Below are 21840 nucleotides of genomic sequence, written 5' to 3' on the forward strand. Positions count from 1 at the left end.
GTCTGTCTCGTCCCGGCTCCCGACATGTTCCTTACTATGGGACAGCAGGATATCGAATTTGAATATTGAAACAATGTTGCGAATGTCAGAGAGACAGACAGAAAGGTTTATACAAAAAAAAAAAAACTAAGTGTTACTCTAAAACAAATGTGAGATAATGTTTAGATGCTTTTTAGAGTGGAGATCAAGTTTATAAATTGACTGGCTGGGAGGACGAGACAGTGGATTGTGCAGTCAGATGGAACAGAGTAATAAACAGGCATAGATTTAGCGGTGGTAAATGGTGAAATAGGCACCGGCTGGAATGTGGTTTTAACCAATCAGCATTCAGGATTAGACCCACCCATTGTATAACCTAGTTTAAACAACATTCCATAAGAGTGATCAATCAAGAGAATACTTTCTCATACTACCCGAAACCTGATACTCTCTAATATTTGTGGTTTTCCCTGGAGCGAAAATCTGATCAACATACCAGCAACTATGATTTCTGTTTTTCCATTCAATGCTTCGTCAATTATAGCAAATAAATTTTTTCGTTTTTCAGTTGCAACCATTATCTAGTATCACTAACCATCACAATTATATTCCTCTAATTTATAGCCATGTGGTTTATTTCCTATCGTTACATTGTTATTAATATTTCTGCCTAAAGATGGAATCCTAACCTGCTACATAAATGTTTGGACCTATAAATTAATGATATACTTTGAACGGGGTATGGTAGTAGGCAGTGGTGTAAAGTATTTAAGGAAAACTACTTTAAAGTACTCTTTAAATATTTTTTGGGGGTATCTGTACTGTACTATTTATATTTTTACCAACTTTTACTCTTACTTCACTACATTTCTAAAGAAAATAATATACTTTTACTCCATACATTTTCCCTGACACCCAAAAGTGCTCGTTACATTTTGACAGGAAAATGGTCCAATTCACACACTTATCTAGAAAACATCACTGGTCATCCCTACAGCTTCTGATCTGTTAAACTCATTATACACAAATGCTTGTTTGTAAATTATGTCTGAGTGTTAGTGTGCTCCTGGCTATCCATCAATAAAAATTTTAATACAATTTTGCCATCTGGTTTGTTTAATATAAGGAATTTAAAATGATTTATACTTGTACTTTTGATACATAAGTTAATTTTTAGCAATTACATTTACTTTTGATACATAAGTATATTTAAAAACAAATACTTTTAGACTTTTCCTCAAGTAGAATTTTACAGGGTGACTTTCACTTTTACTTGAGTAATTTTTTATTATGTTATCTTTACTTTTACTCAAGTATGACAATTGAGTACTTTTTACACCACTGGTAGTAGGTGCCAGGTGCACCGGTTTAAGTGTGTCAAGAACTGCAATGCTGCTGGGTTTTTCACTCAATAGTTTCCCATCTATATAAAAAAAAATGGTCCATTAAAAGGGGGTGCAACTCCATTTCGGATGGTGTTAATGTTTTGTATACTCGGCCTCAATTCGTCAGGGCATGGACTCGACGAGGTGTCAAGCGTTCCACAAGGCCCATGTTGACTCCAATAGTTCCCACAGTTGTGTAACGTTGGCTGGATGTCCTTTGGGTGGTGGAACATTCTTGATAGACACGGAAAACTTTTGAGTCTGAAAAACCCAGCAGCGTTCAAAGGCACTTAAATCTTTTGACTTTCCCATTCACCCTTTGAATCGCACACATACACAATCCATGTCTCAATGCTTAAAACCCTTTCTTTAATCTGTCTCCTCCCCTACATCAACACTGATTGAAGTGGATTTAACAAGTGAGATCAATAAAGGATCATAGCTTTCACCTGGATTCACCCGGTCAGTCTATATAATGGAAAGAGCAGGTGTTAATGTTTTGTACACTCATACCCATTGATTATTGAATAATATAACTTAGAAATTCCACATGAGCTTAGTTCAACTGTTTTGTTTTCCAATGTTTGTAAACAATGTAAATGTAAACAAACACTGTGTAGCCTCAAAACATGGTTAAAACTATAATTTTGATAGCATGGATGGTCAGTCCTTGCATCAATAACTCTGTCTATGAATTTGAGAGTATTTACATTTCTCCAAGGCCCGTCCCTCAGCTTTTTACCAAAACACAGGCGAGATGACAGCTTTGTTATTGTTTCAAATAAGGATGCTAGCTTTAATGCTGTACAACAGTTTTTTTCTGTGATGTATTAATAGTCATAGAATTAGCAATACTGTTGTTCACTGTAATTTAATAGGATCTCTACGCTCCAAGTCACATCCCATCATCTTTGGGAAACTGGTATTGCCTGTTTTCCCTCTTTCTAGTTGCTTTCTCTCTCTCTCTTTCCCCATCAAGTTGTTTTGGAACTCCCCATGCAATGCGGCTCAACAGGAAATGTGATTTGCACATATAAAAGGGACCTCTCGTGGCAACTCACTCTTCAATACAGAAACGACTATTTGACACTGACAAAACATACTGTATGGTGGTCAGACGGGAACTAAGCGACTTACTACCGAGACACAGACTGTTGCAGCGTAAACAAGACAGAAATCACAAAACAGAGTAAAAGGACAAATTAACTATTTTTCACCAGCCATTTATTTGATCATTACTGACATAGGCCTACCATTTTGTCTCATTTGTAAATAGATTTTTTTGTTTGTTTTTATTTTGTTAGTTTCCTGTAGTGTTGTAATCTTGCTCATCATGGTGGACCAGCTGGCTTTCACGCAAGAGAACAGAGAGCGGATACAGGCAGTGGAGAACTCCTTCGGCCCCTCTGGGATGTCCCTGATCAGACCTGACCGGGTCTTGATAGGCGAGGGGCGGCTGATGAAGCTGTGTCGACGCCGCCCCCAGCCTAAAGTATTTTTCTTGTTTAATGACATTTTGGTGTACGGTAGCATCATCCTTCATGGACGCTGGCACAAGAACCAGCATGTTATCTCCCTGGAGGATATCCAGCTAGAGGACCTGGAGGACGGGGTCATCATGGAGAACCAGTGGCTGATCCGCACACCACAGAAGTCCTTCTATGTGGCAGCTGCCTCCGCTGAGGAGAAGCGTGCTTGGATGGAGCACATTGAGGACTGCAGGTGTAAGCAGCTGCAGCATGCCGGCTGCCAGCCCGGGTGCACCTTCGCCACCACCTGGATCCCTGACCGGGCGTCTGCCATCTGCATGCGCTGCTCTAAAACATTTACAGTCAACAAACGTCGCCACCACTGTCGTCGCTGCGGCTTTGTCGTCTGCAACGCCTGCTCCAAGAACCGGGCCGTGATCTGCCACATCTCTACTAAGCCCGTGAGGGTGTGTCGACTGTGTCACCTCAGTCTCCAGGACCATGGGGAGCTGACTCAGGATGAGGTGCATCTACGGGGGGACAGTGATGGGAGGAACTGCTCTGATGAATCTGACCTGGTCATGCCCGAGTACGAGGCGACTAGCGACGATGAGGCGAATGAGCGGGTAGAACACCACGCACCAAGCAATTGGGTTGAGTGTCACAACTCTTGGTCCCCATTTAACTATTTAAAACCGGACCATCAAAGTCTCAATCGCACTGGATTGTCAAGTCACTTGACTTGACTTGGTTGACAATTGGACAATGTGAGAGGACCCTGAAAAGTATTTACTGAATGAGTAATTGGTGAAGAGTGCCAAATCAAGACGATACATGATCACATGTAATCAAAAATATTGCACAAATATGAACACTAATCCTACCCATATAATGTATGCATTACATAGATGTTTTCCTGTTAATAATATAATATTCCTTTGAGTGTTTTGGGGGGCTTATTTTTGTCATCCTTTTGATATAAGGTTAACCTGTAGTATTCATTGTTGACTGGCCATTATGCACACACGGAGCATCTTATTTTACATGAAACACATTTCGCACTGAATACTTTTATATTTGTCCTATACTTATCGTGTTTTTAAAAAAAAGGCACATTGACAACGTGCCTATTTTAAGTGTACCTGTAATTACAACTCTAAATGGCAGCAATAACTATACCTCTTTATATCACATTCACATCAACCATTTATCTTGAAATGAAATATTTTGATAGCAACCTTTGGTCATCCTTGTCCTGAACACCTGGTAAGACTACTTATTGACCCCCCAAAACAGCTGTAATCGTAATTACAGCTTAGGTGTTACAAGCCTCCTGCAGACACATGAACCAGTCCTGAGGCAACAGGTGCAGTAGATGAGCCTTTCGAGAAAGTTCTTGCGTCATTTCATTTTCCCAACTCTAGTGTTGTCAATGGCAATACTCTGGCCAACTGCCAATTATTTTTTATTTTTTTTAAGAACTTATTCAAATGCAACATGTCAATCATTAACATTTAATAGGCATTTCAAACCAAAAACCAGTTTAAATCATGCTCTCTGGTTTCTGAAAAAAACTGTCTAAAAAAGGTTTTTCTATGAAGATAAGACTGCTCTCACATCCCCAGACTACAAATAAAGTGGTGATGGAATATGATATCTTGTGACTCCAATCCATTTGAATTTGGAAAAAAGCTGCTAAGACACTGTTTCTTAGTAAGTCATAGGTACAAGACTGACAAGCATCTCTCAGAAACGAATGACATAACTTCTAATGAAATTTCCCCTCGAGATTAATGACCAATGTTTCGCTGTATGATGTTATGAGAACCGGCAGGTCCAAGCTTGCTTGCAAAGAATGAACAGGGAAACGTCTAGAACAGCGAATGTGGGGGGAAAAAATTATAATAATCGCAGTGGTGTCATTACAAACAACCTTTGCACATACTTCAAAAAGTGCTTTGATATCTTAATAAGATGCTAGTATTATTCAAAAGTCTACATTTGAAACATTGACAAAGAGGAACTAGATTACATTGCGTATAATCTCGGAAACCCAGAAGAAAAAAATATTGCGAAATTGCGACAGATGAGATACCATTCTATGTTACATGCACGCATCTGACCAAGAGTGATTACATTGCGTAGCATTGTCTTCCTTCTCTTACAAAGAATGTGTTAAGCGGTTGAATTTCCCTCACGAAACTGTCAAGTTGATTCACTGAAATGTTTTCTGGCTTAATGATGTCATACTAAAAGCTCGTGGTGATCATACACGTCCCCGTTGTCCTTTATTTCATTTATCATGATTTTCATACAAACACTTTAGTACAAGAGCACTACAAGATTTTCCCAATTAGTTCATTCTAGGACTAGGTGGCACTTATCACCATTTTATGCGCCAGAAGTATCAAGGCCGGTTTCTCCGAAGTACTCATCTCTTACAATATTCACATTGCATGAATCACTTGAGATCCCAGGCACACTTACAAGAGGAGTGATCAGGGTCCTTTTTTCATTGTCTTGCATTTGTTGCAAATCATGTCAATTATAAATGACCAACAATATTCAATGTGTACATTTCAACGCAAAATTTCAGCAACCAATTATGCACTACAATATAAATAAAGTACACCTTTCTGGTTAATTGCTGGACTGTTCGTATAAGATACGTTTCAATCATACCGCGACATTCAGAGATAACAATTTCGCAACTAAAACAAAACAAATGTGTACATTAAAGTGCAATTCAGCCACTCTTCCACCTCATATTCATTATCTCCGAAACCATAACAGTGTCTACACACAGTATGTGAAAACAGCAAGTTTCTATGATCTGTGGTTAAAAAGATAAGGTGCAAAAAAAAAAAAAAAAAATGCTTCTCTGTAACATCACATGGTAGCATTAAAAGTAACAAAACAGTGATTTTCAAAACAGTGGTTTTCAAAACAGTGGTTTTCAACAAGTTTCTAGCCAGAGGGAGGGTGTTTTCTTGCTCCTCACATCACTGGGAATCTCCTAGTGCCTGAAAAGCACGGTTTTTAAATATGTTTTACTTTTGATGGCGTCATTGGGTAGAACTTTTAACTTTATATTTGTTTTGTAGAAATGTGCCGTTTTCACATATGCAGACACTGGTATCGGGCTGGGGATAACGAAAATGACGTTTAAAAAAAGTGGCGTAAATGTCATTTCAGCGCTTTATCAAAGGATATTAAATGGACATGATCAGATATTAGGCAACATGACAGGTCTGACATGAGTCTCAGTGTAACTCTCACAAGGCCTCTTTCAGTGAACCGACAGTATAAAAAGGTTCTTTCAGTCTCCAGGAATAAGCTTGAGTTGAATCTGAGTACAAATGTTCTACGGTGTTCCTCCAGATATTCAGTCTGTGTAGATCAGTCCCCATATCTCACCTCTGCTCTCAGTTCCTTTGTGATATAACGGAGTAGGGCAGCAGTGACCTGCTGCTGGAGAGTAGCATTCCCCACGACCAGGGCGGTCAGCTGGGCCAGGTCTGTCCAGTCCAGTGAGCCCAAAACGGCCATGATATCAGCATAGAGTCTCTGCTGCTGGTGGGGAGGCAGCTCCATGATGATCTGAGGGAGAGGTCTGAACTGTCCACTGGTCATCCACCATCCCAACAGGCCACCTAATGCACCACCTAAAGAGCAGCACAAACAAGATCTGTGTCAGAAGATCAAGAGGCGAGAAGAGCTCACAGATTTAAAACACTTGTGGTTATAAGATCTACAGAGAAGACAGAAATGCCAAACGTGGAGGTGTGGCTGTTTATATTCAGAACCACATTCCTGTAAAGCTGTTGAAGTAATATGGCTACAGGTTCATCTGCTTCACCTGAAGCCCATTCTAGTGGGAAGCTGCTATAGACCACCAAGTGCTAACAGTCAGTATCTGGATAACATGTGTGAAATGCTTGATACTGTATGTGATATCAATAGAGAGGTATACTTTCTGGGTGATTTAAATATTGACTGGCTTTCATCAAGCTGCCCACTCAAGAGAAAGCGCAAAAACTGTAACCAGTGCCTGCAACCTGGTTCAGGTTATCAATCAACCTACCAGGGAGTTACAAACAGTACAGGAATGAAATCATCAACATGTATTGATCATTTCTTTACTAATGCTGCAGAAATGTTCCTCAAAGCAGTATCCAAATACATTGGATGTAGTGATCATAATATAGTAGCCATATCTAGGAAAACCAAAGTTCCAAATGCTGGGCCTAATATAGTGTATAAGAGGTAATACAATAAGTTTTGTAGTGATTCCTATGTTCTTGATGTATAGAATATTTGTTGGTACGCGGTGTGTAATGACGAGCAACCAGACGCTGCACTTGACACATTTATGAAATTGCTTATCTTAGTTACTAATAAGTGTGGATTGATGAGGAATTGAAAAAGTGTATGGTTGAGAGGGAAGAGGCAAAAGAGATGGCAAATAGGTCTGGCTGTATAACCGATTGGCAAATGTACTGCAAATTGAGAGATGGTCACTAAACTGAATAAAACAAAGACGAAACTACACTATGAAACAAAAATAAATGACAAAGAATGATATTAAAAAGCTTTGGAGCACCTTAAATGAAATTTTGGGCAAAAAGGCAAACTCCGCTCCATCATTCATTGAATCAGATGGCTCATTCATCACAAAACCAACTGATATTGCCATCTACTTTAATCATTTTTTTCATTGGCAATATTAGCAAATGTAGGCATGACATACCAGCAAAAAACACTGACACTACACATCCAAGTACATCTGACCAAATTATGAAAAACAAACATTGTAATTCTGAATTCCGTAAAGTGAGTGTGGAAGAGTTGAATAAATGATTGTCATCTATCAACAATGACAAGCCACTGGGGTCTGACAACTTGGATGGAAAATGACTGAGGATAATAACTCTATTCCACATCAAGTAACTCATGCCAGCAGTAAAGTTAGATTAAAAAAAACAGATAGAAATACACTTTATGGAACCGCGGGACTGTGAAGCAAAACAAACATAGACACATGCATACAAACACGGACAACATACGCACTATACAGATGTACCCATGGATTTTGTGTTGTAGATATGTGGTAGTAGAGTAGAGGCCCGAGAGCAAACACTTAATATGTTGTGAAGTCTGTTTAGAATGTATTGTAATGTTTTTAAAATGAATAATAAAATGTATGCCTTAGCAGCAGCTAATGGGGATCCATAATAAATACAAATAGAAATAAACACCCGTATTTATCAAAATCGACCTCCCCACTCATAAGACAACATTGGCTGAGAATTATTCTACCCTAACGCCATACTTTATAGACCTACCACATATACACTGAAAATCTCATAGCTGCAATCAATACAATAGGTTTGAGAAAGGATATGGCTCTACCTTGTGGTTGAAGTAGGGAAAAGCAGATTATCATAATTTCGCTTTCTAAATTGAAAGGATACTTACCAACAGCAATCCCTGGGGGACCACCTAGAAGACCTCCTAAAAATGCAGTCCCTCCTGCCACTGCTGATCCTTTCCCAGAATTCTTCACTGCTGCTTTTATCTGCTGATTTGCAGACAGGTCACAGCATAGTTGCATGACATCATCCATACGTGGAGCCATGGTAGCTGCTCTCCCTGGTGGGATGATAAGAGACACACCGAAGATCAGTTTGCAACCAACCCAACGGATCTCTAGTATAAATTGCAAGTACAAATAGCCACTACCAATTTAATACTAGAAGAGATGTAGGACTTGACTTCTGTCAGATATCCTGAAGACTAGGAGTAAGCCATCTTCTGGTAATGAACTGCATTACACTGCTGAGAGTAGCCTCTACCAAAAGTTAAATAAACGATTGTTCAAATAATGTTATAGGCCTTTTTTTACTCCAAATGTTGACAAAACCAGGAAACTATATTATTGTAATCAATTCAGTTATCATATTTAGCAGACAGAGAGACTGGTTAAATAACTGATGACTTAATGCAGACCATTGTCATTAGTCAAAAACTTCTCACACAAGAGATTCGAAATGCTTCCCTCGGATTTATGTTATGACCACAATAATAACGAACGCAGCTAATAATAATTATACATCCCTTCTGATATATAGGCCTTTTTAAATGGCGTAAAACGACATCTAAAAATAGGAGATAGTGTTAGTGTGTCATCATGTGGCCATCAGCATTTTCTCTCCATTTAAAGTGTGGCAATCACCTTTACATAACGACATAGTTGTCCCCATCACACAGGACGTACTCTGACGTTGGCCTACATGAAAATGATCTAAAGTACACATTGGTGGCGAATCCCTACCGTCAGATCTCGCACTTCGATGATGTGTTAATGTTTGTGTATCATGAGTGTTGGTAAAAACTATGACCGCGGTGAATGACGGGACATTTGTTTAGGACAAGCCCACATCCTGTTAAAACGATTCGCGGTTGTATACCATGCACAATAAAACCATGCACAATAAAACAAACATAGCCTAATACATAGATCTCAGTGGCGCAACCTGGCATAATTGTCATTTACTCGGCAAATATTTGCAACAATGTTTCAAGAAAAGCCATTGATACAATTCCCTCCTTTTCATTAAATTGGTGGGGTTCGTTTTGCAGGGCCCGGTGCCCGGGGTGAGTAGAGATTTATCTTATGAATCAATAGAATTATCTACAAATAACAAACTCCGCTCACACGGGCCACCGGGCCATGCAAAACGAAGTCGACCACTGTTGTGAAATGCAAACCGTTGTACATTGAAAAAATATATATCTTCCACTCTAATGTATTTTGTCTTGTTGTTATAGACTACACGCCTAGACTATTAGAAAGATTGGACGTCGGTTAAAAACAGGTATTTAGGTATGTTTCAAGTAAGGACACATTTATTCACTTGACAGCTAGTTATGAGGACAAAGGTTAGTTGTGCGCAACCTTCTGAAGCCCCGCCTTCGAGTTGGGATTTTCGCTTACGTTCACCACCCACCAAAGCAAAAGAGTTGGTGTTCAAAAACAAGTCTGTATCAAAACAATTGCAGACCGGTTATAGTTTCAAGCTAACCGTCGGCCACCACTTGTTAAATATACATTTGTGAGGTAAGGAAAAAATACATTGTAGCCTTCAGCATTGTGCGACATGTTGTATCCTAAGCCTTAGTTCGTGTGTAGCATAGACACTTTTCTTTAGCCTACTAACCTACTTGCATGTTTTTATTGATTTCTACATCCCAAAAGTGTCCTATTAGGACAACGTTTTAGTTGTGTAGACTACCATGTAATTGTAACCATGTCATGTGTCATTTTGTATGTAGGTTGGGTTATTTGTTTGATTGTCAGTGAATTACACAAATGCAGTGCTTAATTATTAACTTATTTATTGAAGAAGTTTAAACCCAATTAATGCCATATCAAGTTCACCCAAACGACCCTCCTATGTTTTTAATGATTTGATTGTTTCTATCACACATTTATTATATATTAAATAAGGCTAATGTAAGGATTGTCTGACACGTCTTTAAACTTCCAACATATGGACTTTTTGATGGTACACCAGAAAAGATATGCAAGTGTACATGTAATCTATACATTTTGCACCTTATGAGCTAATTCTGTCTGGGCACTAATTGGATCTTCCCTTGCTGGCAGGCTGGGGTGTAGCTGTATATTGAAAGTATAGGTTTACAAGTACACCAAGGCATTCAAAGACCGTGGCTGTCTGGACAGCCCCCGGTCTAAAAGTGGATGTAGTGGTATTCTGTCTAGTTTATGACACCTGAAAGACATACCAATACTGTTTATACCTGATTCTATTTGTAATATATATATATATTTTTACAAACCCTTTGTTTTCACCATAGTTTGGCCGATTGGCTTCATATTCACCATATTAGTTTATTCATAACATGTCTTAAGATTCAGATACAGGCTTGAAATGAGTTGCCGGTCAGAAAGGATGCCATGACCTTCCGTCTACAAATAGCTTCCAAGGGGCATGCTGTTCCTGATTCTGCTGTGCTGGCAGGGTCATTAAGCCAGGACACAATGTTAAAAACTAAAGGTCATAATGTAAGGTGTTGTTCAGATTCTGCTTTCTGGAAATCATTTCAGATCTATCTTCTGTCAATGTGGATATTAAACTACACATACCTTTTCAGGTTGTGCTGTTTTCTTATATTTGATGCAATGTTTTACCATGATCAGTTTAACAGTAATTGTATCCGGTCTGCAATTTTTTTTCCCTTATGGGTGCAACATACTATATAACACTATGTTAACTCATTTTCTTTGCAGACTGCAATAAGAGGGCCAAGGGAGGCAAAACATATACACAATGATTGGAAAGATACTTGCCCATTTCCTTGGTAGCACAGATGACGATTTTCCCACAGATGACAATGAAACCTATGAGGAGCTCATTGAGTTTGAGGCGGGAGGATGGGTGGTTATCAACATTCAAGGTAAGCCGATAATTTTGTTCACCGAAAGTTGAGTTAGTTAGTTGTTAAACTGGTATGGGCATTGTTGTCTGCAGTTACTTGCTCTGTAAATGGTAGTATTGTAGTTATTTGGATAGTATATCTAATGGACACTATTAGAGGTCTCACTGGTGTTTTTCCTCTTTGGTCTCGGTTTAGTAAATTTGTGGTCTGATGTTTCCAGAGAACAACTCCCTGACCCCCCCTGAGGAAGACCCTTTGGAGAACCTGCTGATTGAGCATCCCAGTATGTATGTAGACCAGATCAGACACCAGCTCAGCGATGAAGAGGATACTTCTCCCAGGTCAGTGTTCATCCAGGGGATCCATCTACTTTAGTCAGTGTGATAACACAACCATTATCCTAGAGAAAGGAGTGTCGCATTACAGTTATTCTGTCCCCCCCCCCCCCCCCCCCCTGTAGGCCTGTGCCAGTCAAACAGCATGTGTCCTGGAGGCTAGCTGCCTGGGACAGCCCGCTTCCATGCAATGTCCAACTGCTTGCCATACAGCGAGCCAGGACTCACTTGGAGTGCAAGAAGCTGACCAGGAGTGCTCTCCAGAGACAGAGCCGTGCCAAGGTGCGCTTCTCCCCCTCTGACAGACGCTTTGGTCACTTCAAACAACCCTGCCAGCGTCTGTACAACTACTGAGTGTCTACTGAGTAGCTACGCCACTGTCTGAACCCACTTAACACACAGACCTTAGACCTATGACCTACCTTAGACCTATCTCTTTACCCTGATCAAGGGAACCACATTCGCTGAGTATGTTATTAACATACTGAGCCCAGTTTGAGAGTGAAATAGCCTTGAGTAGATGTGTGTGTGCATGTGAAAAGTATTATAACTGGCTTGTTACGGTTAAGTCTTATGGCTCTGATGAAAACTTTTATGTATTGTATAAAATGCAAAAGGTTTTAGCACTTTGCAAATATTCATTCTATTGTATATAGAATACTTTTTTTGTATTACTTTGCGTGCCTTAGATTTAGATACGTTGTGAGTATATTGCTTTAAGGAAAGTTGTTTCATAGCTATGAAAATCTATTTTGTATATATGTGAAGATGACACAAAACATCACTCTTGAGTAATTGGACCTCTTTCGCTATATTTTTTAATAACAAATACAATGTATGTAAGGATTACCAAATAATGATGAAACACTGTTACTAATGTATGTTTTGTACTTAGTGATTCACTTTGTTTTCATACATTTATTCCCAGTGTGTTCTTATGTTTGCTGTACTACTACAAGCCCGGTTTGTAAATATATTCAGATTTATTTGGTATTTTGGTGTATATTTAAATGTTAAAAGATGTTAAATAAATCTGTTTTGTTTAGGTATTATTTGTGTTTTATTAAATAGCATGAGACATAACTTCAGTAATTACATGTATTATTACCACCAAATGTCATTGTTCTGCATTAAATTATTTTAGCAGCAAATTGGAGGATTTCATTTTCGAAGCAAATGCACCTTCCCCATAAATGTTTTAACGCTTTCTGGATCAACAGCATTTGTCCAAACTCCTCCCCTCTTGAAATGAGAGCCAATTATCATTGCACTAGCATCAAGGTAGTATTCCACGTTGTCATAGGTCACTCCTGAGCCAATAAGAACTGGGAGTCTTACAGACCCTGCAACATCTGCAAATAGAAAAGGTAGAATTGCTGAGTAAATATTTTGAGATGCTACATTACATTTACTGAGTTCATTATATTGGAAAGCTGTGCGTGAGCTTATATGAAACGAATACCTAAATGGTTGGATTTAGGAATGCATTGCAAGTGTCACGCATCATCTCTGATAAGTAAATAGTGAATGTAGGTTCAGAGATGATATGAGTAAAACACATGAAGAAAGAGATAAATCTAGACCCTGGCAGCTCCATTTACCCATCTGACAACAGAGCCAGCCCAATGGAATTGTACTGGGAGACTGTAGGAGCACCTCCAAACTAGGCAGCAGGGTTGTGTAGCAGTCTGGCCTGAGCCTGCCTGTGTTTACAGCCTTCTGTGTAAGTCAGCCATCTGTAGGCTGTGCTTAAAAATAGCAGACGATGTTGGTGTCTATATACGCCAAGCAGGACTGTGGCAGGCAAGGGCAGGACCGGGCTGTGTGCCCATGGTCAGCACGATCCAGACTCGGGGGACTATGAGGCTGCCATCCTCTCCCCAGACGAGACTGCTCTTTATAAGGCCAGCAGCGAGGCTCAGAGGCTCCATGGGCTTTAGCGAAGCTTAACCTCTGGGCTACATGAAAAACTAACGCCAGGAACTATCTGTCCTTGCAAATGTAGGAAGTATGCAATAGAGTGGTATGCAGTGGGAGTGGTATGAAATTGAGTGAAGTGACTGAACATACTTTTGTTAGGGTGTGTGTTATGGTTTATGAGAATGTATGAGATTTAGAAAAAAGGGCACTCCCCTATTAACCAAGACTACAAGAATGTTTGAGAGAAAATGAAAAGGGAGAGGAAAGTAAACTATATTTATACGAAGGTACACCCTGAGCATTCCTAAAATGATACACCGAGCATTATCCCTCAGATATGTAATGTAAGTGCTGAGCGTTGGCTGCCCTTTGATCCAAATGGTAAAATAGTGATTACACCTATGCATTATTTGTTTCTTAAGAATTAATTTAAACGAGTTCTGGGTCTTTTTCTATTACTGTATGTGTCAGTATGTTTGTGTGTCATACCATACATGTGCGTATGTGTCATACATGTGTGTATGTGCCAGAGCAGTCAGAGACAGGACACACCTCTGAGCTCCATTGGATCTGCCTGAACCCCTGTGGCTGTTCCAGTGATGATGAGACCATCAGAAAGGAAAAACTCAGCTGCTCTGGCCGTCTCCACTATGCTCACATCTGAAGTCAGGGCATGGGAGCTAGGAACACAAACACATACTCACAAATCTGAAAACATCCCATTACACTTACTACAACAGTCAGAAATGTTACTTTCATCTCCTTGCAGTACTGTTTATGGATAATATTTTCCGCATTACCTGCATGTTGAAAACCTTCTGAAGTACCATATCAGGACATCTAGGCTAGCCAGTGGGGTTGTCTGGAGTGTTTTGAAAGATTGCTCACCTGTGCTTCTTTTTTATATCAGTAAAGATCTGCACATGTTCAGCCTGCATTTGCTTGCGGTATCGCAAAAGGTCTCCGGCACATCCATTCAAAAGGCCTTCATCAGCAACATGTGAGAAGACATATCCCTCTGCCCTGATAAAATCCATACCTTGGAAAGAGACAACAATGGAATAGGTAGCTAAACATTTGCTTTTTCTAAACTCTTAATACGGATCTTTCTATTAAACTAAAATCCCAGGCTAACCTGAAGCACTCTTAACCATGCATGTATTAACCAGTAATAAGCAAAGCAAAGCCAGCTATATCAACCTGAAGCCAGTGCAACAGCAACAGCTGAGCTATTTGCTGCAGACAGGATCTGAACTCCAAGAGGCAGAGACGGACAGATCCCCCTCACCGCAGCACACACCGCTGTCATAGAGGCACACACCTCTGGTCCAATTGAGAATGTGTATGGAATGTCATGCATGTTCTCAATGATCAGACCATCCTGTTCAACAGATCAACAGACAACAAACAATCCATTTCCAGTCACCCTTGAGGATGAAAATTGTAGTTTACATTGTCAGAGGCTACAGTATTAGTAACATCAAAAAGTAAGGAGATCTTGTGTTTTTGCTTATACTTACAATTCCCGCATTGTGATAGATTTCTGCCTCGTGGCATGCCTCCTCGATAATTTGAGGAATGACCATGCTTCCTAAAGGTGTGCCTGAAAAACATAACATCAAAGTTAAAAACAAAAATAGAGTAAAAAACGACATATGAGTCCCAATAATCTTTACCTGGCAAGGCTTGAACATGAATCATTCCAATAACCACAGATTTAGCACGTCCAAAGAGTTTCAGAAACTTCATTTTTTGTTGTTGTTTCAAACCAGTTGCAATGTGGATGCAAAGGTGGCTTTGGAATGAGACTCGTTCCCGTGCAGCTGCTAGCTTGATCACGTGCCTGGTCAAAGTGTACGTTAATACAGGTTTCAAGATCTCTGAGTGGTCACCCAATCCAGTGTTTTTTTCTTTCGTGTGGCGCATGAAACATATTAAAACACAATTTTAACAGTTATGACTGAGACAAGACACATAGGTTGCAGATTAGCCTCCACATTTCCTTTATCTTCTGATAAGAAAACGTAAAAGTATGAATTACATATGAAAGCATAAGATAGTGCCTGAAATGTATTTTACTAAACCAGCACTGTTTTTATCTCCAACAAATAATTTGTGTAGACGAGAGGAAGGAGACGAGGAGGAAGCCACTAAACGTAACTAATGCACTATAGCGCAGAGTCGCGCGCCATCACCATTCTCGTTGACCAAATTGCCGGGCATTCATTTGATTTAAAAAAATAATGACATACCTCTTGAATTGTGGACATTGAAAGTCCATTATGTCGGCTTGATAGAGAAACATTTAAAATATATATATATGTCTGTCAAAATCGGCATAACGTCCGGATTTGCAGGTTTTTTGAGGGACACAGTCTTTGTTTACATCCGTCTTCCCTAGCCACGCGGTACTTCGTGGTTCCGGATTCTAAGCACCCCCCCCCCCCCCCCCACCAGCCACGCCTCCCCTTTTGCCGGCAAAGTGCAATATTTCTCACAGTATTATACTGTATATTTCGCACACAACATAATACTTCAGATGATTTGACTCTTCACGTCTGAACAATTAATGACGAATAATAATGTTCTTTGAAATGTAACTGCGAAGGATTACTGAACAGCGCCAAGTATTTAAATCACCCGCTCGGACCGCCCCATATATGTAGACTGCAAGCAGTTTATAAGCCAAGGCGCAAAACTCACTGCGCCAGCAAAGAACAAGTAGCTAACACAACTGGCAGTTCATTGTTTTTAATGACCAACAGAGGCCACGAATCGAATAACAATTGAATAGCTAGCTAGTGACTTTAGTCATATTTTCTCTGATCCTTTCAAATCCTTTCAAGTGTGGACTTCTTCGCGGGAGAATATTTTTAGGTAAGCTGGCAAAAGAATTGAAACATCTCTTGCTAACTAGCAGTCTTGCAACTTTTCAATCGAACTCCCTCAACGTGATTCGAAATGAACGTGTTAGTGAGAAGATTGTAAATATTCTGAATTTGAAAGACGATGGACAACATTGTCTGATTAGTTTTTTTTTGTGAGAAAGCTTATTTAGAGCGGGTGAATGGAAAATGGCATACTTGATGGCTCGGCCATTTTCTGGCCAGTGTCTCTCTAATTTAGTAGAAATTAACTAGTTTCCATCGACTGTATGTCAAACTGTTAGAGTTGGGTGATAGTATGGAATCCGGTGTCACTGTATGCGTGGTTTTGTGACAATTATTGCATTATTTCAAATTGTTTGTCGTCCTTTAACATTGTGCCACTTCCATTTGCCCGCGCCCAGATCTTTTGACGAGTTGGCTTTGTAGGACTTACGTGGGGGGTTGGTTGTTAGCTAAATACATTAAATGCATATATTTCATGTTTCCAGGGTCTATATATTGGAGGGATACGCGTGGGATATAATGCCAAGCAAAGGGTAAGTTTCAGTTTTGCAGTTTGACCTAGTCTTGTCAATGTCGCTAGCTAGGTGACGGAAAAAAGTTGTCACGTTAGGTAGCTGGCTTGCTAACTAGCCGCTAGTTAGCTAGCACTAACTAACGTGTCTTACCACTTCAGTAGGACGCATATCATAATTCAATTTTTACTGTGCAATTTCAGGGAAAATGTGGAATCCAGGACAATTGATCATGAGATGCCCAAAGAAACTGCAGTGAGGTCCAAGAAAAGAAAATCAGACGTTGCCGTTGTAAGTTCTTGCGATCTGCGTTTTGCTACTGTAACGAGCTGGTTGCCTGGCTGTGTTTTACATGGTTTGTCATAATAAACATTCTCATGATTAAATCCTCAGTATTTACAAGACCCAGATGAAGTGGCAGAGATGACGAAAAATAACCAGTGTGGAGCTTTGGTAACTACATGCATTTCACAATTCCATGGCATTCCCTTGCAGACCATGCATTTGTTGGATTTAGCCACACACCAGGCAGTGACCTACACAGGTTAATCAGGACTGGTCAATAACTGACACTTGTGTTTAATCAGTTGCTATTGGTGGCACTGTCTCAGAATCCTCATGCTGTTTATTTTTATCAGTCGGTAAACTTTCTTATCCTCCCCTCTTCTTATCCCTCTCCTGTGCAGGTTTGCTGGAATCCTGAGTCGGTTCACACCATCCCGCACAGCCGGATCCCCACACCTGACAAAGTCGATCAACCAGTTGCTTTGAATGCCACTGGGTTTTCTACTCAGTACACCTTCAAAAACATATTTGTCACCCCCACCAGGTCTTCCCCTCTTCCTGTGCTATGGTGAGTCACTTTTGCTCTCTGGGACAACGTGGGCAAGATTCAGCGACACTGCTGGAGTGAGTGGTTACCTGCCACGTTTGATGTATGATTTTCATTGGGAGGTTACTTGAACTCATACCTTGAGCTCTGCACTTGCGCTGTCTAGGGTCAAGCATTATGATGACCAATGTGTTCATCGGTTTCATTTGAATGTAACACACACAATGTAGTCCTTACCTCTATCGTCTAATCTGCTGTTATAACGGCTATATATCCGTGCCACTCTTATGTGTACCTGTATACTATATCATCTTAAAGTTCTGTGTTTGCACTCTCTAGTTGCGGGGTTCTTTGTTTATCCCGTTGATTTGATAAATACAAGTGAACTAGACGCCAACCCTCTGGATATGTTTCTCTGTAGCTGGGCAAGCAGAGACGACGTATGGAACAACCTGTTGAAGAAAGACGACACGTATTCTCGAGACATCCACGTCATGAAGAAACACCCACACCTCCAACCCAAGATGAGGGCTATTCTTCTGGACTGGCTAATGGAGGTTTGTAGCTCCCTCTGTCAAACTCCTAGGCTAAATTCCTTTCCCACAGTATCTGCTACTTTGATCAAATCCCTCACGTCACTTGATCAGTGTCGTCCATGTTTATCTTAAGGTGGTGATTGGATTAGCTTTAACAGTAGACGTATGGCCCCAGTTAACTGTAGTTAGGTTATGCTAATATTGTACAGACTATTTGAGAAATGGCTGTCAGGTGATGCGTATTAGCTGAGCTCTAACAGATTCTAAGGGGAAGCATAGTCTGCTGCACAATGCATTCAACCAAAATGTCTTCAGCATTTAACCCAACTCCTCTGACTCAGCATTGTTCTTAGTTGGGATCGTTTCAAACCTATTGTGTATAGAGAACTATGATCAATGTTCTTACATGGTGAAATCTTCCTTAGCTACTCTGTGATATTGCCTTGGAATTGTGTTCTCAACCTTGTTTTCTCTCTCAGGTGTGCGAGGTGTACAAGCTTCACAGAGAAACCTTCTACCTGGCTCAGGATTACTTTGATCGGTTCATGGCCACACAGAGCAATGTTTTCAAGTGCACACTACAACTCATCGGCATCTCTTCTCTGTTTATAGCTGCCAAGATGGAGGTAGGAAGAAGCCTCTTCTACAACCTACGTAAAGTGTTCATTCTCTATTTTGTATATTCCAGCGGGAGTTTAAAAAAACATGTTTACAACTGCTTTTTTTTCAGGAAATCTACCCTCCAAAAGTGCATCAATTTGCCTATGTTACTGATGGTGCCTGCACTGAGGATGATATCCTATGTATGGAGCTAATCATTATGAAGGTATGCCTCTAAAACACTTTACATCCCAGTGGTTTTCACTACGGCTGGGTCACAAATCCTTACTGTTGTCTGAAGCTTGTTGAGCCATGAGCTACATTTAGCCGTTACTAGTAAAAAATTACATGTATTCCAAATGATGCTCTTCCTAATGGTAGTTTCTGCCTAACTTGATAGTACACGTTTCTTTGGGTCTCTTGATATCTGTTCTGGGGAACACTACACTGTGGAATGAAATCATGTGGCTCTTGTTTCTACCGTGTGACCCTTTGCTCAGGAGCTGAAGTGGCGTTTGAGTCCCCTGACACCTGTGTCCTGGCTAAACATCTACATGCAGGTTGCCTACCTGAAAGAGTCCGAAGAGGTTCTCATCCCACAGTACCCGCAAACTACATTTGTGCAGATTGTCGAGGTAAGTTTACGACTGAGGTTTCCTGCCACTCGCATGTGATTCAGTGTCTTAAAACAAAATGCACTTAAGATCAACAAGGCAAAATATCATGTTAATTCTCAGACTGTTATTGCTTATACAAGTTGGATTTGTAAGACGATGGTTTCCCATTTCCTCCCCTTAGACTGGCTCATTGCCTCTGAAGTAAATATGTGGTGTTGTGCTCTCTCTATAGCTCCTGGACCTCTGTGTGTTGGATGTGAAATGTCTGGAGTTCTCCTACGGGGTGCTGGCTGCCTCTGCCTTGTTCCATTTCTCCTCGCTGGAGCTGGTGGAGAAAGTCTCAGGTAGGGCGTGTTCATTCGGCGGCTGTTCAGGTCAATCATCTTCAATCCAACTGAGTTATCGTGGTTTGGTAGACTTCCTGGTTTTAATTTTTTTTTTTTTTATAGCCCTAACCAGATCTTTCTGTCTTGATCTGTGCAGCTCTGAAGTGGTCTGATGTTGAGGAGTGTGTGAGGTGGATGGTCCCCTTTGCCATGTCCATCAGGGAAGTGGGCAGCTCAGCCCTGAGGACCTTCAAAGGAATCCCGGCAGACGACATGCACAACATCCAGACCCATGCTGCCTATCTGGACTGGATGGTGAGGGCATTTGTTTCTATGGCTTTCAATCAATGTCCTATACCAATGTGTGGCATTGTTTCTTGTGTGCAATTGCAGCCTGTATTGAGAGCTTTGTTGGTTTCTTCTTTAGGCGAAGGCATGCGCCTACCCACAAGTGGATGTAGATCGCAGCCAGAGTTCACCTATACCATCCGGAGTGCTCACTCCGCCCCCTAGCAGCGAGAAGCCAGAGGGCACAGTCTCTTGATTTCCATTGGGTTAGTATGGGCACGGGCTGAGGACGTCTCAAGACAGGACCAAGATATTGCAGGACTGGGAGAAATCCATGGCCTTACACACACATGTGCTCGCATGATTTTGTTACATGTGTGCACGTGTTTTATTCCATGAGTTTTGGTGCAAAGGTGACTGGCTGTTTTTGGATGTCTCTGCCTTTTTTGAATGAGTGATGGTTTTTAATTGGAGTGATGCCAAGCTGGACCACCTGCCAAAAACTCCAGAGTTGTCACTGGCTCTGAGTGCTGCTAAAAAGGTGGACTTAGCTTGATGGAACAGTGGATGGGTGTGTGTGTGCAGCTAATGCTTGCCATTGTGGTTTGCTTGTGGGACCAGTAGCTCTGCTGCCAAATTGGACAAGTGGAACAGCCTGCATCAGAAGCAGAAATATGGATTGTATTTAAGATTTTATCTCCAGTTCTTTTCTCACATTTGAGTTTTTACCAAAATGTATGATTTTGTTTTGAAATGAGATGCTGCTACTTTATATCTTATTTTTTAAATAAAGTCACTGTCACAGACAGCTTTTATGTTTTACAATGTTGTGGGTCTTTGCTTTGGCCAGGGACTGGGATTGTAGCCTGGTTGAACAAGCCTGACCATTGTGCTCACTTTTGTTTTAATGCAAGTGAAATGGATTGGTGACCTCCATGATCAGGTTGGTTCCACCAAGCTACAGGGATGGGTCAACATGCATGTCGGCCGTGCGCAAGTAGGTCATCGGCTGGTTGACTGTTTCGGGTGTGGCCTCGTTTTGCGATTTGTCTTGAGTTCTGGATGGAGCCAATGGTTTTTCAATAAGGCATCGTGCTAGAGGCCAATGAAAGCAGCTGGCAAGCCAACAGCATAACCATCTGACTCTGTTTAGGAGCCTGAGATTGCAGATCTACTGTGGAAGTCCTGCATGCCGTCTAAGTCATATTATTTTTGTCCTGTGTTATCAGTGGCCTAAGTGTAAGTCTACCGTCTCAATTTTATTTTTCATTTTTAAGAGGACCACAATGGAAATTAAGTAAACTTTTGTCGTCAACTTTAAATGCGTTATCCATGTGTGGTTGTATTTTGAAATTGTCAAATCTCTTTGCTGGATTAGAGACGCATGCACAGTGACTTTCGCAGGTATGTAACGCATGCAAAATGTTTAGAGAGGAGTTGGCCGTTTCGTGGGCAATGATGTGCGTCTACGTCTTCATTAGTGTTCATGCTTCTCAATGTGTCCGTACCCTTAGGTGCTCCTTTTAAAGCCTTAAAAAAATATGCCGCCCCCTGTTTTTGAGCTTGTCTCATCGGTGCCCCTCCCCCAACTGGCTTGGGTGGTGAAGGTCGTGCCCTAAGCCTTATCAGTTTTATACTTGCCTCTTGCAAAACTAAAGTTTATGCTGAAAGTTCAAGTGCATAACAT

The 21840-nt window shown here is 40.7% G+C and overlaps 5 protein-coding genes across 11 annotated transcripts; 3 read left to right on the forward strand and 2 right to left on the reverse strand.

Moving 5' to 3' along the window:
- The first annotated feature begins 2429 nt into the window (after positions 1-2429).
- Positions 2430-4487, forward strand: LOC110506373 (pleckstrin homology domain-containing family F member 2-like). The gene has a single exon (XM_021585944.3). It carries the CDS (start codon positions 2698-2700, stop codon positions 3577-3579), a length of 882 nt encoding a protein of 293 aa, XP_021441619.3. The 5' UTR covers positions 2430-2697; the 3' UTR covers positions 3580-4487.
- Positions 4488-5092: 605 nt separating this feature from the next.
- On the reverse strand, positions 5093-9245 carry LOC110506374 (protein C19orf12 homolog). 3 transcript variants are annotated; one of them, XM_021585947.3, is made up of 3 exons: positions 9168-9245; positions 8312-8485; positions 5093-6498 (listed from the first exon to the last, which is right to left on the reverse strand). In XM_021585947.3, exons 2-3 carry the CDS (start codon positions 8469-8471, stop codon positions 6233-6235), a joined length of 426 nt encoding a protein of 141 aa, XP_021441622.1. In that variant the 5' UTR covers positions 8472-8485; positions 9168-9245; the 3' UTR covers positions 5093-6232. The 3 variants fall into 3 exon arrangements, with proteins under 3 accessions (XP_021441622.1, XP_021441621.3, XP_021441625.1); XM_021585946.3 differs by having other exon boundaries at positions 9069-9238; XM_021585950.3 differs by having other exon boundaries at positions 8312-8476; positions 9168-9225.
- A 2-nt stretch (positions 9246-9247) lies between these two features.
- LOC110506375 (tumor protein p53-inducible nuclear protein 2) lies at positions 9248-12782 on the forward strand. Of its 2 annotated transcripts, none has more exons than XM_036963524.2 (4): positions 9248-9490; positions 11148-11314; positions 11517-11637; positions 11757-12782. In XM_036963524.2, exons 2-4 carry the CDS (start codon positions 11188-11190, stop codon positions 11983-11985), a joined length of 477 nt encoding a protein of 158 aa, XP_036819419.2. In that variant the 5' UTR covers positions 9248-9490; positions 11148-11187; the 3' UTR covers positions 11986-12782. The 2 variants fall into 2 exon arrangements, with proteins under 2 accessions (XP_036819419.2, XP_036819418.2); XM_036963523.2 differs by having other exon boundaries at positions 9264-9953.
- On the reverse strand, positions 12668-15981 carry zgc:162297 (uncharacterized protein F13E9.13, mitochondrial). Of its 3 annotated transcripts, none has more exons than XM_021585943.3 (6): positions 15804-15981; positions 15072-15154; positions 14752-14932; positions 14440-14590; positions 14104-14231; positions 12668-12983 (listed from the first exon to the last, which is right to left on the reverse strand). In XM_021585943.3, exons 2-6 carry the CDS (start codon positions 15135-15137, stop codon positions 12793-12795), a joined length of 717 nt encoding a protein of 238 aa, XP_021441618.1. In that variant the 5' UTR covers positions 15138-15154; positions 15804-15981; the 3' UTR covers positions 12668-12792. The 3 variants fall into 3 exon arrangements, with proteins under 3 accessions (XP_021441618.1, XP_036819417.2, XP_090078250.1); XM_036963522.2 differs by having other exon boundaries at positions 15228-15924; XM_090222124.1 differs by lacking the exon at positions 14752-14932 and having other exon boundaries at positions 15804-15980.
- Positions 15982-16006: 25 nt separating this feature from the next.
- LOC110506376 (cyclin E1) lies at positions 16007-20975 on the forward strand. 2 transcript variants are annotated; one of them, XM_021585952.3, is made up of 12 exons: positions 16007-16428; positions 16928-16975; positions 17158-17245; positions 17348-17407; positions 17641-17807; positions 18208-18343; positions 18802-18948; positions 19053-19148; positions 19423-19557; positions 19772-19883; positions 20023-20180; positions 20293-20975. In XM_021585952.3, the coding sequence occupies exons 2-12, from the start codon at positions 16962-16964 to the stop codon at positions 20407-20409; spliced, it is 1230 nt and encodes a 409-aa protein (XP_021441627.3). In that variant the 5' UTR covers positions 16007-16428; positions 16928-16961; the 3' UTR covers positions 20410-20975. The 2 variants fall into 2 exon arrangements, with proteins under 2 accessions (XP_021441627.3, XP_021441628.3); XM_021585953.3 differs by having other exon boundaries at positions 17158-17242.
- The last annotated feature ends 865 nt before the right edge of the window (positions 20976-21840 follow it).

The sequence above is a fragment of the Oncorhynchus mykiss genome, chromosome 26 (assembly GCF_057628025.1).
Source record: "Oncorhynchus mykiss isolate SJ-2025 chromosome 26, ASM5762802v1, whole genome shotgun sequence".
In the NCBI taxonomy this organism is placed as follows: Eukaryota; Metazoa; Chordata; class Actinopteri; order Salmoniformes; family Salmonidae; genus Oncorhynchus; species Oncorhynchus mykiss.

Excerpts from the sequence above, each read along its gene's own strand:
- zgc:162297 (XM_036963522.2), bottom strand. The coding sequence starts at position 15,477 with ATGCGCCACACGAAAGAAAAAAACACTGGATTGGGTGACCACTCAGAG. Across the intron at positions 14,933-15,071 it reads TCTATCACAATGCGGGAATT|GATGGTCTGATCATTGAGAA; the intron begins GTAAGTATAAGC and ends TCTGTTGAACAG. Across the intron at positions 14,232-14,439 it reads GATATAAAAAAGAAGCACAG|CTCCCATGCCCTGACTTCAG; the intron begins GTGAGCAATCTT and ends TTGTGTTCCTAG.
- LOC110506374 (XM_021585946.3), bottom strand. The coding sequence starts at position 9,150 with ATGTGTACTTTAGATCATTTTCATGTAGGCCAACGTCAGAGTACGTCC. Across the intron at positions 8,486-9,068 it reads AACTATGTCGTTATGTAAAG|GGAGAGCAGCTACCATGGCT; the intron begins GTGATTGCCACA and ends TCATCCCACCAG. Across the intron at positions 6,499-8,311 it reads TCCCCCAGGGATTGCTGTTG|GTGGTGCATTAGGTGGCCTG; the intron begins GTAAGTATCCTT and ends GCTGCTCTTTAG.
- LOC110506376 (XM_021585952.3), top strand. Across the intron at positions 17,246-17,347 it reads GAAAATCAGACGTTGCCGTT|TATTTACAAGACCCAGATGA; the intron begins GTAAGTTCTTGC and ends TTAAATCCTCAG. Across the intron at positions 19,884-20,022 it reads GCTGGTGGAGAAAGTCTCAG|CTCTGAAGTGGTCTGATGTT; the intron begins GTAGGGCGTGTT and ends TGATCTGTGCAG.
- LOC110506373 (XM_021585944.3), top strand. The coding sequence starts at position 2,698 with ATGGTGGACCAGCTGGCTTTCACGCAAGAGAACAGAGAGCGGATACAG.
- LOC110506375 (XM_036963524.2), top strand. The coding sequence starts at position 11,188 with ATGATTGGAAAGATACTTGCCCATTTCCTTGGTAGCACAGATGACGAT. Across the intron at positions 11,315-11,516 it reads GGTGGTTATCAACATTCAAG|AGAACAACTCCCTGACCCCC; the intron begins GTAAGCCGATAA and ends TGATGTTTCCAG. Across the intron at positions 11,638-11,756 it reads GAAGAGGATACTTCTCCCAG|GCCTGTGCCAGTCAAACAGC; the intron begins GTCAGTGTTCAT and ends CCCCCCCTGTAG.